Source organism: Sinohyriopsis cumingii, chromosome 17, assembly GCF_028554795.1.
Source record: "Sinohyriopsis cumingii isolate HCF-2022 chromosome 17, ASM2855479v2, whole genome shotgun sequence".
NCBI classification, from domain to species: Eukaryota; Metazoa; Mollusca; class Bivalvia; order Unionida; family Unionidae; genus Sinohyriopsis; species Sinohyriopsis cumingii.
In genome coordinates, this window is record NC_142977.1 from 111,670,991 (window position 1) to 111,690,943 (window position 19,953).

At 35.5% G+C, this 19,953-nt stretch overlaps 1 protein-coding gene across 1 annotated transcript; it reads left to right on the plus strand.

Moving 5' to 3' along the window:
- Window positions 1–761: 761 nt before the first annotated feature.
- Window positions 762–17,508, plus strand: LOC149779676 (uncharacterized). The gene is made up of 7 exons (XM_089940503.1): window positions 762–913; window positions 2,483–2,731; window positions 3,900–3,981; window positions 5,755–5,892; window positions 9,306–9,407; window positions 9,843–10,036; window positions 15,649–17,508. Exons 1-7 carry the CDS (start codon window positions 908–910, stop codon window positions 16,540–16,542), a joined length of 1,665 nt encoding a protein of 554 aa, XP_089796629.1. The 5' UTR covers window positions 762–907; the 3' UTR covers window positions 16,543–17,508.
- Window positions 17,509–19,953: the final 2,445 nt, after the last annotated feature.

Sequence of the window (19,953 nt, forward strand, 5' to 3'; positions counted from 1 at the left end):
GATCAGGCAGATATTACTGTAATGTCTGGGCAAGTAGTATTGTCTGGGCAAGTATTATGTCTGGGCAAGTATTATTGTCTGGGCAAGTATTATGTCTGGGCAAGTATTATTGTCTGGGCAAGTATTATGGAACAAAATGAAGTTTATAATTTAAATCCTTTGATCATTGACCTAAGAGGTACCATTTCATAAACGAAATCACCGTATGCGTCTTAAAGTGAAATCAAAACCGCTATTTGATAGAGCATGTCTCAATAGCACTGACATTTTTATCTTCACTCCCAAGTGTATAAAATATAGCTTGCTGACGCATCAACATTGGGAGGCCTTATCACTGTTTACACATAGATATTGAGATGACTGTAGTAAACAGGTACCCGTTCTCTCACATATAAAGTAATTATAGCAAATCATAGAAAAATAAATGTGCATCTTTATTTTTGTTTACTGTCTGGTACATCTTTAACAAGGCTTCCCGGCGAAAATCTAATATTTTAAATAGAGTAAATTGTTACTTCATATACATTAGGGAGGAAACATTAATAGGCCCTCCAGCTACAAGTTACCACTGTTAGATCAGGAAGGCATTAAATCGAAAGTATATCTCTCAATTCTTTGAAACTTTAAGCGTGAAGGAAAATGTTAGGAAGTTGGAAAATGATGAAACCCAGCACAATCGCTAATTTACAATATTCTATTTTTAAACTAAATCACGAGACGTTTACTCAAACAGTTGCCCGAAAATGGAAATTTCGCTTTATCAGTATCCTAAAGGAAGATATTTTTCCCGCTTAATATTAATATCTCACGTGACACAAATGAGCTATAAAAGGAAACTGTTATCAAGAAGACAAGAATACAACTGCAAACTGCCATCAAGAAGACAAAAGTACAGGTGTGAAAAATTATGGAGGTAGGATTAACATCTCTCTCTCTCTCTCTCTCTCTCTCTCTCTCTCACACACACACACACACACACTATATTTTTTCTCATATGGTTCTTATTATGGTTTGGAGAGTTAGGGAATTTCGATAAAATGATCTTCAAAATGAAAAAGCTGTATGAGGAATTATGTGCCTCCTTCCATATCATTTTTAAATGCCTTCTTTTCAGATGGCCAAGTATTTGTATTTGTTTTATTTTCAAAAGCGACTTGAAATCGTGCATTTACAGAAGAGTGGAATAGACAGCGAATATACTGCCTCATGGAATTAAATGCAACATTTTGTCGCCTGGGACAGACAAATATTTTTGATAGAAGACGAGTACCTTCACGCATGTAACAGATGAAAGAGCTCTCTGTTTCGATAGAAGACGAGTACCTTGATACAAGTGACAAATGAAAGAGCTCTCTGTTTCGATAGAAGACGAGTACCTTGATACAAGTGACAGCTGAAAGAGCTCCGTTTCGATAGAAGACAAGTACCTTGATACACGTGACAGATGAAAGAGCTCTCTGTTTCGATAGAAGACAAGTACCTTGATACAAGTGACAGATGAAAGAGCTCTCTGTTTCGATAGAAGACGAGCACCTTGATGTAGATGACAAATGAAAGAGCTCTCTGTTTCGATAGAAGACTAGTACCTTGATACAAGTGACAGATGGAAGAGCTCTCTGTTTCAATAGAAGACGAGTACCTTGATACAAGTCACAAATGAAAGAGCTCTCTGTTTCGATAGAAGACTAGTACTTTCATACAAGTGACAGATGAAAGAGCTCTCTGTTTCGATAGAAGACTAGTACTTTCTACAAGTGACAGGTACATATCTCTCTGTTTCGATAGAAGATGAGTAATTTCAGGTACGTGATAGACGAAAGAGATGTTTCGATAAAAGACGATTTCTTCATGTGACAGATGAAAAAGCTGTTTCGATAGAAGACGAGTACCTTGATGTAAATGACAAATTAAAGAGCTCTCTGTTTCGATAGAAGACGAGTACCTTGATGTAAATGACAAACAAAAGAGCTCTCTGTTTCGATAGAAGACGAGCACCTTGATGTAAATGACAAATGAAAGAGCTCTCTGTTTCGATAGAAGAGAGCACCTTGATACAAGTGACAAATGAAAGAGCTCTCTGTTTCGATAGAAGACGAGCACCTTCATACAAGTGACAGATACAAGTGACAGATGAAAGAGCTGATCTGTTTCTCCAGTATGAAGGGCAATCAAATGATCAAAGGTATCCAATTTATAAAACGTCAAAAGCAGGGGTGGATGGAACCCATGGCGTTGAATCACGTAGAGAAACCGCAAAATGCTCCTGCATTTTAAGCGTTTCTAGGGGATAATTGTAACCATCTCATTACAAAGCAAACATACTCACGCAAACGTTCACTTGTTACGTGCAGATTTTATACCAGGTCCCGAGTTTGGTTGTTGTTGTTCTTGTTGTTCATTTGAAGATTTATTTTTACGACTATATTTGTGATGAAATACAGAGAAACATACCAAGTATCATAATCCCGATTTGCAATTCCAGAAAATGGACATCAACTCGAAGCTTAAGAAGCCAAAACCGCCTCTTATTCAGCAGGAAGATAATGACGCTGACTTTTACAACAACATTTTAACGGATGGCCTTCGGTATGAGTACGCCATCAAGAGTGGAGAAACCGACCCAGATATTTACAAACGGACGAAAACCAAGTATCCGAAACATGTAATCATTATTGGCGCGGGAATGTCTGGGTTGGTCGCCGCTTATGAACTTGAGCAAGTGGGACACCAGGTAAGCAAATCACATTCGATTCGACATTATTCATTTAAGGGCGTGCTTTAAAAATGATTTGGTATGAATAAATATCAGTTACTACTGACATGCTTCTTGATCAGTAGAGGTGTGACCTTATAAGTATAGATTCATCAAATTTAGAGCACGTGTTTACAGTGTTAGTATCAGGTGACTATCGCGTTGACAGGTCATATCTGCTTGATGAATCTGGATTTCTCCAGGTATTTGATAGTTGTTTTCGGAATAAATATATTGAGATGTATGTCATTTTCTTTTTTTAAATATAAATTACTTGACTTTCATTTAATATTTTCGAAAATGATATTGGAAAGATGTTTGTTGCTGATATCACGTAATTATTGGACATCCTCCTCCTTGACTCTGCTCTCCGACTAGCCTTCGATTCACAATCTACTTCTCCACTAGTCTCTATTCCGTCTCTCCTAGAGACTCGGGACTAAACCACACCGGAAGTCTGTCCCCTAAAAGCTTCCCGTGAAAACACAAGGACGTGAGCATATTTCCTTAGCCATCTCGTTTCACACTAAACCAACAATCAATCATCAGATAAAGGCTATTACATTTTTCAGTCACACATTCGTGCACATCGAAATACCCATACGCTCTTGTATGGTAAATAATGTCGTAATAAAAGCACGGTATCAACTACTAATCATACAGACATCAATTAATGACATCAATGAATTGCGTCACACACACACACACACACATATATATATATATATATATATATATATATATATATATATATATATATATATATATATATATATATATATATATTCTTAATCTCATTATATTGAACAATAGCACAGCAATCAGACGCATTTCTGTACATTACACTCCCACAAGTGTACACAAATATTCAAATATCCATATTAACTAATTTTACACACTGCAACCATTTTCCAAAGTTACTATTCAATTCAACAGTTGCATAATCTAGAATATCACATGAATAAATGCACTAGTTTACTACGAAGTAACCAAACAGCGAATTACATTATTAATTCTAACCACGAGCTAGCAATGTAACTTTCCATGTATATCTATTAATTTACCAACCGTATCTATAGATGTCGTGTTTTATACATGACTGAAAGAGCAATTAACAATCTGATTCATTCCATTTATTGATTTGCAGACAACCATCATTGAACTGTCAGGTAAAGTGGGCGGAAGAGTGAAAACCATACATGACTTTTCCAATGGTTTACATGCGGAAGGTAATATATCTATATAACTCTTTATCCTGTGTTGCATGTTGGAAAGGGGATAATAATAATAATAATAATAATTATTATTATTATTATTATTATTATTATTATTACCATCATCATCATCATCATCATCTAATTATCGTCGTCACCATCCACATCATTGCAGAACGACCATCAGATTTGATGCATGATTGATAAGAGATAAAGTTGTCTCCCCACGAATCAGGCAGCTTTCCATGTTTACGATATTACAAAAATCGGTCACTTACCATCTTCGCTTGCCAAGATTCCGATGTGTTAACCATATCTACACCTTGGTAGATCGTTCAGATGTGTTTGTGCTTCGGGTCTGTGAATTTCATTCGATGCGGCGACAAGCCACCGCATCCAATCAAAATCAAGTTGTTCAAACCTGAACACTGTTCGTACAAGATCGAGACAAGTGGAGCACACAGCTAGAATGGACTCATAAATAAGCAATTTTCCACTGCCCGTCCGTGTTTGTACAAATACATCCTTTCCCTCAAGGACACATGTTATGGCTTTCCTCTGGTATATAGTCATACTTTCGATGTTAAACTTTAAAAGTATCCTTTGGAAGTCAATTGCCTCCACTATTTTCAGCCGACGTACAACGCAATCTGATTAAAATCAGAACTCCGCTGTCCTACGTGAAGATCTGACGACGACCGCTTAAGAGTCATGTTTTGGCGACCTTTGAATTAGCCAACGGAAATGCAGCTTTAAAAATCTTATTGTGAATCAGCTCATTCGGTACACATTCATGCTCTTTATCTGCACTGCTCAGTCTCCAAACGAGAAGATATAGAATTTCACCTGATTGGTTGATAAAATTAGCGATTATGGTAATAACGTAGGTTATCCGAACGTGACCCCTAAGCGGTCGCTGTCAGATCTTCATGTTAACAGTGGATGTTTAATTTTAATTAGATTACATACAACGCACCGCTGTTACACGCTATTGGTTAGTTGGCATTACATACTAAGGGAGATAACTCATGAAATCCAATAGAAATCACTAGAACAAAGTTCTTAAATATATGTAAATATATGTACGATCCGCCGAGGTGTCGGTAGGGTTAACACATCGGAACCTTGGGTAGCGAAGATGGTAACTTACAAGTAAGAAAATTAAATCTCACTAGACTTGCCAAGGTTGAATCTCACTAGGCTTGACAAATTTAAATCTCACTAGGCTTGACAAGTTTCTAAAATCTCTTTAGACTTGACAAGTTTCTAAAATCTCACTAGACTTGACATATTTCTAAAATCTTACTAGACTTGACAAGTTTCTAAAATCTCACTAGACTTGACATGTTTCTAAAATATTACTAGACTTGACAAGTTTCTAAAATCTCACTAGACTAGACATGTTTCTAAAATCTCACTAGACTTGCCAAGAAAAGTTTAATGCACATCGTCATACTAATCCTCCCACACACCCTCGACTTGTTTTGGATTAATAGCTCCTTTCCCGACATATTTAGGATGAATAGCTGGCTAAATTGTATCAAAACTTTCCATATTTGTGCATCATATTCGTGAAGATAGTGTCTGTAATGGGACAACAAAAATAAAGATGGGAAATTAAAAGACAGTTTCGCAACGATCAAAGCATGTGCATTTACTTTCTTTAATTTCTGATTAGATACTATATGGAACAAAATATTGTTGAGAAAGACAATATTAATTGAATTTGTGATGGATTATCTGAATGTTACAACGTGCCTAATCGATTTGTATCGCACTGTATTGCAGGTGGTGCAATGAGACTGCCTCCAAAACACTTCTTGACAAAACACTACATCGACCTCTTCCAGATTCCAACGCGGCCATTCAAGAATAAGAATGAAAAAGGGCTCCTTCATTTGTATGGAAAAACAATAACACTGAAAGGTGAAAATATTTCATGTATACGGCACACTGGATATGGATATTATATTTATATATTTTTTTTCATTTTTGATTATGCTGCGCCCTACCACCTACCATAGCTCCAGTCCCCCCCCCCGTACTATAAGAGTTCTTTTTTAATCGCACATAATGTACATTGATGTTGCATTGACATTGTTGGTAATGCAAATTACTTTATTTATTTATTTATTTATTTATTTGTCTATAGTGGTACATTTAAGGAAAGAGTCAGTAATCTATTTAATTCTCAACGTATTTGCATAACACAAAACCCATTAATGGAAATGTACAAGAATATATTTACGATGTATTAAGATATCTATACACTACGTAAATCTTTTCAGTTGAACTTAGTAAATAAAGGCCCACAAAGTAACATTATTTTAGAAAAATTTAGAAAATTTCCATGCAAGAAATTTGCTCTCTTAATGTATGTCCGATTTTGTCCCTTAAATAACTGTCTTATTGGAGGCTTAGACAGGTATTGTTTAAGAAAAACATGTCATATTGGAGGCTTAAACGGGTATTGGTTAAGAAAATCATGTCAAATTGGAGGCTTAGACGGGTATTGTTTAAGAAAAACATGTCAAATTGGAGGCTTAGACGGGTATTGTTTAAGAAAAACATGTCAAATTGGAGGCTTAGACGGGTATTGTTTAAAAAAAACATGACTAATTACTGAAAACAGAGAAAATTAACGAAAATGAACGAAGATTCACTGGAAACTGATTAAAATGAACTAAAATGAACGAACTGCAACCTAAAACGAACTTAAAGTAACATAAAATAAAGTTAGGGGAACTTAATTCAAAAGCAATATACAAACTTTAATTAATTATTATAGTAATTGTGTTGACCAAGATAATTTTCTTATATACTGGAGCAGCAAAACCTTATTATGGGGGGGGGGGGATAATTGGGGTGGGGCTGCGCATTAGTGGTATAATTGCAAATTGGAAATCATTTTCCATATAAAATTGAACACCATCAATTAGTCATATCGACACATATTTTAAGCCGATAATAATTGATATTATATTTTGGTCTCATAGAAAGGTGTCGGCGTCAACGTTAGATAAGGATGACTTCCGTCTCCTTAGTCCAAATTTCCTCTCACCCTTGACACCCCAGTTTTGATATTTGGATATTTTTGTTGGGGTGTAGGGTCAGAGTCCATTCCCTATCGAAAAGTTGGAATTTGCCGACACCATCTGGTGTCGGCATGGAGAAGCCGCTTACTATCCGACCAAGCACCGACACCCCCAACATAAATGTCCAAATATCAAAAATGGGGTGACAAGGGTCAGAGGAAACTACCGTCTCCTTCTCATGTAGGTCTTTTCGTTGTCGAATTTACGTCGCTTATCAAATACACATTTGGTGTAGTAACGAACTGTGAAAGTGTCAAAATGTGCAAAAATTGTATCTGATCACCGATGCAAGTCAGGTTCTAAAAACACATGCCAGATGTCCTGATCCTTTGTACTAACTTTGTCACGGTTACATTGTGTCATATTGCATGTATAAATCTCCGAGCGTAAACAAGGTTTCTTGCACGATTTTTTTCTTCTAAAATATGACAATATTGCTTTTATCAACATTGTATCGCAGCCTCCACGAAGTTACAAAGTTAGGAACGTTTCAAAACAACATACCCATACCATAATATGATGAGGATAGAATGGTCGTGTCATTAGAATGCCCATGCCATTAAATGATGAGGATAGCATGGTCGTGTCATTAGAATGCCCATGCCATAATATGATGAGGATAGAATGGTCGTGTCATCAGAATGCCCATGCCATTAAATGATGAGGATAGTATGGTCGTGTCATCAGAATGCCCATGCCATTAAATGATGCGGATAACAGGTTCGTGTCATCAGAATGCCCGTGCCATTAAATGATATGGATAACAGGGTCGTGTCATTAGAATGCCCATGCCATTAAATGATGAGGATAGCATGGTCGTGTCATTAGAATGCCCAAGCCATAATATGATGAGGATAGAATGGTCGTGTCATCAGAATGCCCATGCCATTAAATGATGAGGATAGTATGGTCGTGTCATTAGAATGCCCATGCCATTACATGATGTGGATAACAGGGTCGTGTCATTAGAATGTCAATGCCATAATATGACGAGGATAGCAGGGTCGTGTCATCAGCTAGTTGAATACATGGGATGCTTAAGGCCACAACTATTATTCCAGTGTTTGTTAACGCCAATAAAGATATTAAGTCACTTATTATGGCTTAGAATAGTCACACTGAAAACATTCTTCCATAACCTACCCCTTTGTTTACTGAGTATGTTTACGAATATTGATCAACGAGCAAAACAATCATGTATATATGTATGTATGTATGTATGTATGTATGTATGTATGTATGTGTGTGTGTGTGTGTGTGTATGTATGTATGTATGTATGTATGTATGTATATATGTATGTATGTATGTATGTATGTATGTGTGTGTATGTGTATGTATGTATGTGTATGTATGTATGTATTTATGTGTATATGTATGTGTGTATGTATGTATGTGTGTATGTGTGTGTATGTATGTATGTGTATGTATGTATGTATGTGTATGTGTGTGTATGTATGTATGTTTGTATGTATGTATGTATGTATGTATGTATTTATGTGTATCTGTATGTATGTATGTATGTGTGTGTGTATGTATGTATGTGTATGTATGTACGTATATGTGTGTATGTATGTATGTGTATGTATGTATGTGCATGTGTGTGTATGTATTTATGTGTATCTGTATGTATGTATGTATGTATGTATGTAAATATGTTTGTGTGTATCCATGCATGCATGTATATATGTATGTATGTGTGTCTGTGTGTGCGTGCGTGTGTGTGTGTGTGTGTGTGTGTGTGTGTGTGTGTGTGTACATGCATGCATGTATGTATGTATATGGTTCAACGGCACGTCAGAACAATTCTAGCTATTACTTGTGCTATTTAAGTTTAGGTATCCCCAAAAAGTCATACAAAACAAATATAAAGGCAACAAATGGAAAACAAAATTCTTAAATATATTGTCACATAGTTGATATAAAATACACTCTTTTAAAACCTCGTCTGGAACATCATAACGGGACGCATCCCTGGGCAGAAAGGTTGCCTCCATCACTCGTCTCTTGCAGCATGTAGGGGGTGGGGTGCATTGGACCTATTACATCCCTGAAACCGCAAGTGTAGGTATAACACCCCATCATTGTGTGTGTGTGTGTGTGTGTGTGTGTGTGTATGTGTGTGTGTGTGTGTGTGTTGGGGGAGTAGACTTATATTTGTTGCCTGTTCGTATGAATGCACATAAATGTAGGTAGGTAGATATGTGTATTTAGTAACTAAATGTCCAACTAATTTCATGTTGCAGATTGGGAAGAGGATAATGGACACTGGACAACCGTTTTCTGGCCAGGATGGGACGACAACCTGACCCCTGAGGAAAAAGAGGAAGCGGGAATCAAAGGAATATGTAAGCATTCTGTCCGTCTTTCAGTGTGTCTGACTTGTTTATCCGTCGTTTTCGTCTTTTACACTTAATAACGCTATACACTTATTTACACAATAACCAAACTTCTTTTGCGAGAAAGTAAGAAAACAAAATACTGGAACACTTGATTGACCCTGAGTAACGCATTATTGGATTAGTATCCGATATTTTGTTTCCTGTACTAAAGAGATTTCGTGATCATCTGACCAGACTGTGGGAACTTTATAATTTAGTTTTTGTTATCATTTTCAATTTCACCAACTGCTTCACTGCACGGATAAGGCAGGGAAAGATCTAATAACAACAAAGTTCTTTCCATTATCATATTAGTCTCTTCTCAACTGAATACACTCCGATATTGAAAAGTACATGAATCGATCACAATGACGAGAGAAAAAAAACTTTTCTTTTTCTTAGTGGATCTTTATGAGAAAACGATCGAACCAGTGAAGAACGAAATCCTGGCAGACCATAGCAGGGAAGGCTGGACACAATGGGTGAAAAAATGGAGTAAAATGTCAATGTTGGGCTTCTTTCGTTCTGAGCAGTATCAGGATTCTCTTGGACCCAAGTTAAGGCCCTGGACAGAACAGGCCATCCTTGCTTATAAGGTATTTTTCTAATGTGGGTATTTATACAGTTGTTAATATTAGTGCGCTGTACAACAACATTCGTTTTCAGTAAATAGTACGTCAGTGCATCCCTTATAGGTAAGCTTCGTCCACCACTACACACTTTCTCATCTGATTTATTGAATTATTAAATGCCGTTTTGTATTATAACGACTCTGTGGTCATAAATTAATCAATATTTAGTCCCTTACATTACAGAGTGAAAACGTACAAATAGCTTACAGCATGATGAAGGAGACCCTAAAGTCGTAAACAGTTCTCTCAAGTCCAAACATATCCAGTAATCCGGATTTGTTCCAATGGTATTCCGAATGATGGTTAATTATGAATCAAAAATACAGACGAATCACTGTGATATAATCCCAAAATGTCTTTAAATGAATTTATAGTAATCCCTTGACAGTTATAAATCCAAATAGTCTTTAAATAAATTTATTAGGACAGAATTTGTCAGTAAAAGTAATAAGATTGAAATTTCTTTAATTTGTATTAAAAGTATTTTTTCCCATTAAATTATATTGAAATTAATTTTCTATTTAAATTTATTAAAATTAAATCCATTTATTTCGGTATTACAATTATCTAATATTTAATAAAGATTGCGCTCTTATGAGCAAAAGGCAAAACTCTCTATACATTTCCATTGTATCATAAGTCAGCAAAAAACTACACTCGGTAAGGTGTGTAGGTAGATGAAATAGACAAACTCCAAAGATTCTTTCTAAATGGGTAATTGAGCTGACGTGGTAGAATTGTCTGTCTAATGACGTACATAGACCCAGACGATAGTCTGTAAGAAACGATGGAGCCTCACTTTGAGATTCTGGCGTAACGCAAACACTAGACGTATAACCATATTTGGCTACGTCCTAAGAAACAGAAATAAAAAGCATCGGACTGCGGACTCATCAGTTCATTCGTCAGAATCTCAAAGAGGCTTGTGCCGTCACAGGTAAGATTTTCTTCTATGTACAATTTTTCATATATTATAAGGATTTTCAGTGTTAAGATATTAATCTAACATCAGTACGTTTCAACATTAGATTATTTTAATATTTCTTTAATATTCTTTAATATAATGTATTGGAAAGATTAATTGTTTAATGAACTTATATTTACTTGTAATTATATTATTGATAATAGTAAAAAAGCGACTTTCACTACCAACTTCATGCTCAGTAATAGTTAATTTAGAAATAAAACTCTCTTTAAATAAGAGCGTTTAATATGTTGACATTTTAGATTAAATTCAGTAAAATATATTTATATTAAATGATTGCAGTATTATTCTGAAATAATGAATTTTAAATTATTTAGCTATCGTGAATTTATTCGATATTTAATTATCTGTATTCTATTCTGAAAAGCAGAAATTATATAAATGTATGATGTTGGTAAGTGAAAGAATATCGTAGTTTTATATGTATGTCTTATATCCGTAATTTAAGTTTATGTAGATTGATATTGGAATTTAATTTTATATGTTGAGTATTTCAGTAAATTAGTTCATTCTTCAGAATCTCAAAGAAGCTTGTGTTGTTACAGATCGCGTACCCTCGCATCGCCATATTCCCCAGTTGTAGTCATATCTTCGTTGTTAAAGTGATACCTCTTTCATAAGAGCTTGAATTACTTCTCTCTCTCTCTCTCTCTCTCTCTCTCTCTCTCTCTCTCTCTCTCTCTCGGGTCATGGAAAACAGCTTGACAGAGTTTATGAGACGAACAGTCATGTAAAAACTTCACAGTAACTCCGTATAACTGTAATTCCAATTAATTTGAATATTTTGAGCACTGTAATTCCAGCGAATGATTAAATTAAATACATGAATCAATATAACTGAATAACTTCTAAGACTGGTAGTACTACTACTAATGATTATTTATGTGAAACAATTTTCTTATTTAGCTAATGGGACAGTCTAGTGTTTTCACCATCTGAGATGTAAAGCAATTGTTTTGCCACACAACATTACGGCCCACTACTAACGACCCAGAAACAAAAGAAATGAACCATTCCACCTCTGACTTTCATTTCTTCGGAGAGATAATTAAAATATGCACGAACACAATAGAAGTGTGTTTTCATGCTATGTAAATAAAAGTTTTTTAAAAATTTACAATTAATGGACAAGAGCAGAAATTATTTTATTTTAGAAATTGTTCATTATATACTAGTATATAACTATCGGATCAAATTTATGTAAATTGTTTTTAAAATATTTCTTTAATTATTATATACTGGTTTAAAATACTCTTGTAAAAACTACTTTATGGCTGACTTTATTTGTTACTTTTGTGGAATATAAAAACTGTCAGCAATGATTAAGAATTAAAAGGAAGAATGATTTACATCCCTTTCCTTTAAGGATTATGTGATTTGTGATTTTGATTTTTAACGTAGCTTTAACAATTTTTCAGTCATATCGCTACGATGTCTGCAATGTGCCAGTTTATAGTGATGTCTAGCACTGGGGCATCATGCCACAGACATGTAGCATGATGTCCCACCCAGACACATTATCCTGACACCAGGCCGACCAGTCCTAACACTAACCTCTTAATGCTGAACGCCAAGCGAGGCAGCTGTTAGTACCATTTTTGTAAGTCTCTGGTATGACTCGGTCGGGGATCGAACCCACAACCTCCCGCATCCGCTTTAAGGATTAAGGGAAGATTTACCTCCCGTTCAATCGCAGGTATAGAGCGTGCCCCATTACCACCATCCTTACATCGCCTACAACAGAAGCAAATAGATCATTCGGTTTAAATTGTCTGCGACTATTACTGCTAGTTATGATACGGCATCTATTCATGTGATATTTTAACGTTATTATGACGTACCAACTACAACAGGCTTGAGGGCAATTGAAGTTGACCATTATTTACATCAGAGATTTTTTTTTCTTTCTAGCATGCAATGGAAAAGACCGCGGACGTTTGGTTTGAGGGGTAATTTAGAATCGTCAATTTTCATTTTAAAATACACTTCTGGTTTGCAGATATATTTACCCTAATGGTGATGAGAGAGATATTCGAATGAACCAGTCATATTGTTGAATGCATTCGGAAAATCATCTTCTTTTTCCGATGTCAGTTGAATAATATTTGTGGGTTTTTTTCTCTCTTCTTTTTAGCATCCGATTGAATAGTCGAGGATATTCTAATTGATCTTACTTTTTAGTATATGGGCGCCCAGTCTACCTTATCAAACTTCATAAGCTTCTGTGTTTTTTTAAAACTGATTAACTGATTACTTATATTTAGTCATTTCAAGATTGTGGACTACATACACGATATACTTACCAACGAAACTGAAGATATTAGCAACGCAAACTTCAATAGTTCCTATGCTTATGTTTGTGTTTTTGTTTGTTTGCTTGTTTGCTTGTTCATCACCGATCACTTCGATTGTGACATTATGGGATTCAGACTGAATTCAATATTAACTTGCCTCTGAAAATGAAGAGCTTGACAACTTTCAAATCTAGTCACATCCGAAAGTAAAAATTGGACAACAACTTGCTCCAAAAAGAATGAGCAATTTTTCGTTTTGCAAAGACACGTGTTAACACATTTTGATAAGAGTTGTACCTAGTTTAAATTATAATCAAGGCATATATTAGAAAGTCATGAAAATAAAAAAATAGTGGGGCCAAATATTTGGAACTATTTTGTTTGCTCTTAAAATGCAGTCGTGTCAGCAGAGCTGGTCGGCGTAGGGATAATATTCAAAACTGGATAGTAAATCGCCAGATAGCAGAGTCGCAGCAACGGCGCAGATTGCTTATCATCGCGCAAAACTACGCACATCCAAAAATGAAAATTTTGCAACAGAAGTAATTTAATATGCATGTACAATCGTATGCTTTGCAAAAGCACGCGTTAAAAAAGGAACAATTGTAATTAGTTTAAATTACAATCAAGAGATTTATTAGCCTGACCTTAGCAAGCAATAAAAAGAAGGGGAAAAAAAGAAATGGGGCAAAGTGTTTGAACTAATATGTTATACTTAACATACAAATGTGACCACCGAGTTCGTCGGCGTATGGATAAAAATGAAAAGTTGTTGTTGTTGTGGTGATGGTTGTAATGTTTATTGTTGTTTGGGTTTATCGCCATTTTTCAGCCCATGATAGGCTGTACGGGGTGGCCAGTATAAATGGTGGAGAAAAACCAGGGAACCCCACAGATAACAAACACCGACCTACGAGAAGCTAATGGCAAATTTTCTCATATACCCATATAAGCCGAGACTTGAACTCACGTGAAAAGAGGTGAGGTGGCAGTGATCGGAAAAAGCGAGTGCTTTCGACCAATCGACCACCCGGGACAATAAAATTAAATAGTAAATCTCCCATAAGCAGAAGCGTGTACTTAGCTGCAATGGTGTTCATATTATCAGATGTACTTCACTGTCAAACCTGACGCCATACAAGCACTCAGATCAAGTTATTGTAATGATAACTGCATGCTTATACAATCTGATATCTTTGCTAAGGATAGGCGCTTTGTAAAATAAACATTTACCGCAAAACTCGAAATGATAGGACTATTATATTATGACGTAATCGATATGACTACGGTGGTTACCCAAGTGTATATATTAACTATAGGAGAAACTGGACATAAAACGATATGCTTCCAACTTCTCTCTTATTAAATAATGAAAACAAAAAAATGCTTATACAATTTTTGAAACCGCAAGAACCGTCCTGTGAAACAAGATAATGAGGTAAACAAAGAGTGTACGATATCGTGGGACATCTTTAATGACGTGGGACATGGAATTCGTAAAGTATCATTTATGTAAAGCACGTGCAGGGATTTTTGAAGAACACCAATCACAGTTTTAAAAAAATATAAATAGTTTTCTGCCAGGAATTGTACACACTGCAGTACTAAACGTTTGACAGCCTTGCAAATGCAAATTCTTTGATTGAAATAGTCCTTTTTTTATATAGTTTATACATAATAGTCTTTCGCGGCCCGACATATCGATGTCAAGTGTACCTTGTACGCCAAAGTCCTGATAATTGGTCAGCCTATAGTGTGTACACTCAAAGGCCTAACAAATTATTCAGCCTATAGTGTGTACACTCAAAAGCCTAACAAATGTTCAGCCTATAGTGTGTACACTCAAAAGCCTAACAAATGTTCAGCCTATAGTGTGTACACTCAAAAGCCTAACTAATGTTCAGCCTATAGTATTAGCAGTAAAACGCCTGACAACAATTCAGCCTATAGTATATACACTCAAAAGCCTGACAACGGTTCAGCCCATATTATGTAAACTTAACTGAAACTCAGAGTACTAAAAGTACTGACAAATGACTGCACGGAGTACTACTTCTAATCATTACAATAACTGAAACCTCTTCAATCAGTAAGTCGCCAGTAAACGCACTCCGTCGACTATCCATCTAAAATATATTACACAACCTAACAAACTCTGAGAATATTTAACAGCTGACAGCTTCATCTTTCTTAGTCATTACTCACCTCTGTACGATGTGCACTTCAATACCAGTATATTTTGTTATATGCAATCGCACGGAGTGTAAATAAACTTTTTTTGTTGTGTTTTCCACTAGGTGTCTGGCTATCGACCCATTCTAGAGATCAGTATGGTGGAGTACCTCCGAGATGAGTTAGGGGGATGGTGGCAGGATAAACTCTACACTCCAACAAATGGCATGTCAGACCTTCCTGAACATTTCATCATGCCAAACAAGTACGGCTGGAACAAGGATGTCAATCTTCTGAATAGAATCCGCTTCGGCATTCGTCTAGACTCGGTAGAGGTGGACAATGACACACACAAAGTGATCGTCAAAGGAAGTAACTCAACTACCGGGAAAGAAGTCAGCATCTTACAAGGCGACGCTGTAATAATTACGCTTCCATTGACAATCCTACGTCAGCTGAACTTACCCCTACCAATGGACCAGCAAAAGGCTTTGGCTGATATTTCGTATGAGCCGTCCACCAAAGTTCTGATGCAGTTCAGAGAAAGGTTCTGGCAAGATAAGGTTGGACAGGGTGGGTTTACGATAACCGATCTTCCTATCGGCCAGATCCATTACCCAGACTGGGATAACTCCGAACTGACAAGCAAAGACCGCGGAATCCTAGTGTCCTACACATGGGGACAGGATGCGCTCATCTTCGGCTCACAGCCCACGGACCAGGCAGTAGCTAGCGCCATCCGGATTCTGAAAGAAATCCATGATGAAACGGAGGAATATTTTGAGCATGGAACAGTCCAGGCATGGTTTAGCGATCCGGCTGCTCAGGGTGCGTTCGCTTACCTTCACCCATATGAATACAACAATAACATGGCAGCTTTGCAGACTTCGCACCATCCGATATATTTAGCAGGAGAAGCTATATCGTGGGCGAATGGATGGATACAAGGTGCTATCATGTCTGGCCTGAATGCTGCCTTTGATTTCTATTCTTACAACGAGCAGCAATCACGAAACTGAGTTTTCTTTTTAGTAGTAAAGAAGCACTATTTTATCAATTTTAGGGCAACGTTTGTTTATCTGTTTGGTAAAACTTTGTTAAACTTGGAAGTTTATTCCATCAAATATTGGTATAATGTCTCGGAGATGAGTCTTCCTGTTGTATATGTTTTGATGTGAGCACAAAATACTTTTGGAGAATGGGAGAGACACTTTTAAAGAAACTGAACTTAATTAGAGGACTCTGAGATATCATATCAAAATTCTAATGAATCTTCAGTTAAAACTGAAATATGTTGCAACTAAAGAAAATAAAATGTACATAGTCACAAATAATCCCTACAACAGAAAGACAATTCAGTCAAATAATGCCAAAATTGTTTGGACTAAATTTAAAGTTTAAAAAAGAGAATTAGATTCAGAAAAATCTATATCATTATCATCCAGCAAAACAGGCAGTTGAACAAGCCCTATCTTTCTTTCTTGATATGTCAAGCATTGTCTTTTTTTTATACAATTTTCAGTTATTCTGCCTGTGTATTAATTATTAACTCAGAGTGTTTACATGTCCACTATATTTTACACCATGCATTTTTATTAGTTTTACTTGTGATTAAAAATATCAAACAAAAGATGAAACCTACGGCTTTTAAAAATCCAGTGTTATGATTTTACATTATATTAAATAAATGTTTTCATTTTTGCATGTATATCCATTAATTACATGGTACGTGTGAGAGATGGTGATTTACTGGCTGACACATCATGATGCCATTTCCTAAGTGAAATGAAGAAATTGAGTTGGTGAAAAATGACAAATAAATGTGCAGTCAACAAGAAGTGATTTTAAAATATTATTTCCAAATATGTGAGGAATCTAGATATTTTTACGTGCATAGATATTTATTTACTTGTTATTTTTTGCAAAATAGCTGAATACATTTTTAATATCTACATATTTTCATTCAATAAAGCATATAATTTAAATTGTTTGTCTTTTTATGCCATTTACCTCCTTGAAAAAGTAGACTTCCACTTTGTTACATATTATTCGTGAAACAGAGCTGCTAAACGATGATCTGAGATTCTTGGGAATTTAAGACTATCTCACAAACGTGTCCCCTGATATATACGCCGCACCCACCTTGACAAGTGTTTATGAACTTCACAAATGACTTAGGTAGTGACCCTAATCAAATACGTGAGCTAGTAGACATTGAAAAATGTAAAGTAGGTCGCGGTTGCCTATATTTGATACAGTCACTTAATACCTCCCACAGGATATATTATACATTTTGACTTCCATCACGGCAAACATTAGCATCGAAGAAAAATGCAATATTCTAACACTAGTGAATGCAACGCCATTTCTGATTAAACATGAGCATTGATAGCAGTAGCATCATGACAAAACTTGTGACATCCTTACTCTCCATGTTATCTGGTACGCATAACTTGCTATTTTCATTAAAAAAAACAGTGGGTTATAGTGGGGGTAGCAGTTTTGTGTTTTAGGATTCAAAGACGTTAACAGAGGATTCGCTGTTTCAATATTCATTTTATTGGCTTTGTTTATGCGTCAACGACAACGCAAACATTGAGACAGTAAAAGACAGTAAAACCACCTGCAATGTTCTAAACATAACCAACACAAGACTGTTGATTCCCTAACACGACCAAAGAAATCGGATAGTCTACCAATATAGTATCATCATTAGTAGTATTATTAGTATCAGCATTAGTATGCAGTGCATACATAGTTCAAGTTTAATTATAGTAAACACGAGAGTGGGAGATAGAAAATTAAAATGAAATAATATCCACACACACACACAAATACACCCTCACACACACACACACGCGCGCACGGGCGCGCGCACACTCCATCAAACCAATGCATCATCTTTTTTGGCATACATTTGTTCGAATCTGGTATAAAACAAGTCTACATCAACCTGGTATAATTTAATAAGTTTGCTCCAAATTGTCATCTATTTCGTATTTTTGCTTTAACTTGGAATAATGGTATTTAGTAAGTTGGCTCTAAGTTGGAATAATGGTATTTAGTAAGTTGGCTCAAAGTTGGAATAATGGTATTTAGTAAGTTGGCTCTAAGTTGGAATAATGGTATTTAGTAAGTTGGCTCAAAGTTGGAACAATGGTATTTAGTAAGTTGGCTCTAAGTTGGAATAATGTTATTTAGTAAGTTGGCTCAAAGTTGGAATAATGGTATTTAGTAAGTTGGCTCTAAGTCGGAATAATGGTATTTAGTAAGTTGGCTCTAAGTTGGAATAATGGTATTTAGTAAGTTGGCTCTAAGTTGGAATAATGCTATTTAGTACGTTTGCTCCAGCGTGGTGTAAGAGTGTTCTAGCTTGGTGTTAGATCGTTTATCATGTTTATCCAAATTAAAATACGACTGTTTAGTAAGTTTGTTCCATCTTGAAATAAGACTACTGACATGGGACTGTTCAATAAATTTGGTCTTATATGGCATAATATTATCTAACAAGTTGTCTCCATCTTAGTATTGGACTAGATAATTTATAACACGTTTATTCTGACTTATAAGACTTTTTAAACATTTTGCATTTGACTTGATATAACACTGTTTAATAAGTTTGTTCCAACTTTTAGGACTATTTAATAACTTTGCTGTTACTTGGTAATCAAAGTGTTGAAAACATCAGAGTCTTGGAGAGTTGACCTGATATCAGTTTACATAAGGTCAAATTAAAGAACACAACTCAGAGATATTGCTTTCTTGGTCCTTTCTAATATAGGAAATATATCGTGTTTATTAAATCCATATAATATTATTTAAAATTTTAGTTTGTGTATATCTCGCAAAAGATGTATGAGAAAATTTGAGAAACAACTATGAGGAATTCCTGTTGTCATTTTCTTTTAAAACAATTTTGTTCTGTTGTTTGAAGTATTGCCGTCATTCGTAAAGAACATCAAAGGGAGATTACCACAGTAAGACCTAATCATATACCTAAAATTAATTGCTTTCTTGAACATATAAAAGTGACCAGAAAAGAGTTGGTACTGTCTATAGTAATGCCATACAATTTGCTAATTAAACTATATATGGTGAAAGAGAATGGTGACTATGCATTGACATGGAAGGACTGAAATCAATGAAAGCCAAACATCACGCTGCTGACAACGATAAAGATTAAAAGGTTGAGTGTGTGACAAGAGGTCTCCTGTGCTTGTATGCAGTCTATCTGAAAATCAGACCCATCATTTCAGTTACAATTATGCCTACTGCTTGAAAGTCAGTAATGTTTTCACCAAATATTTATCAGATATATAATTTTTTTATATATAAATATTGACGAATAATTGTCTAATGCTCATTGTTCGTGAGTAACCTTCCCGTTAGCAAACAGACTTTACTAACAAAATAGACAGAGACAATACAAA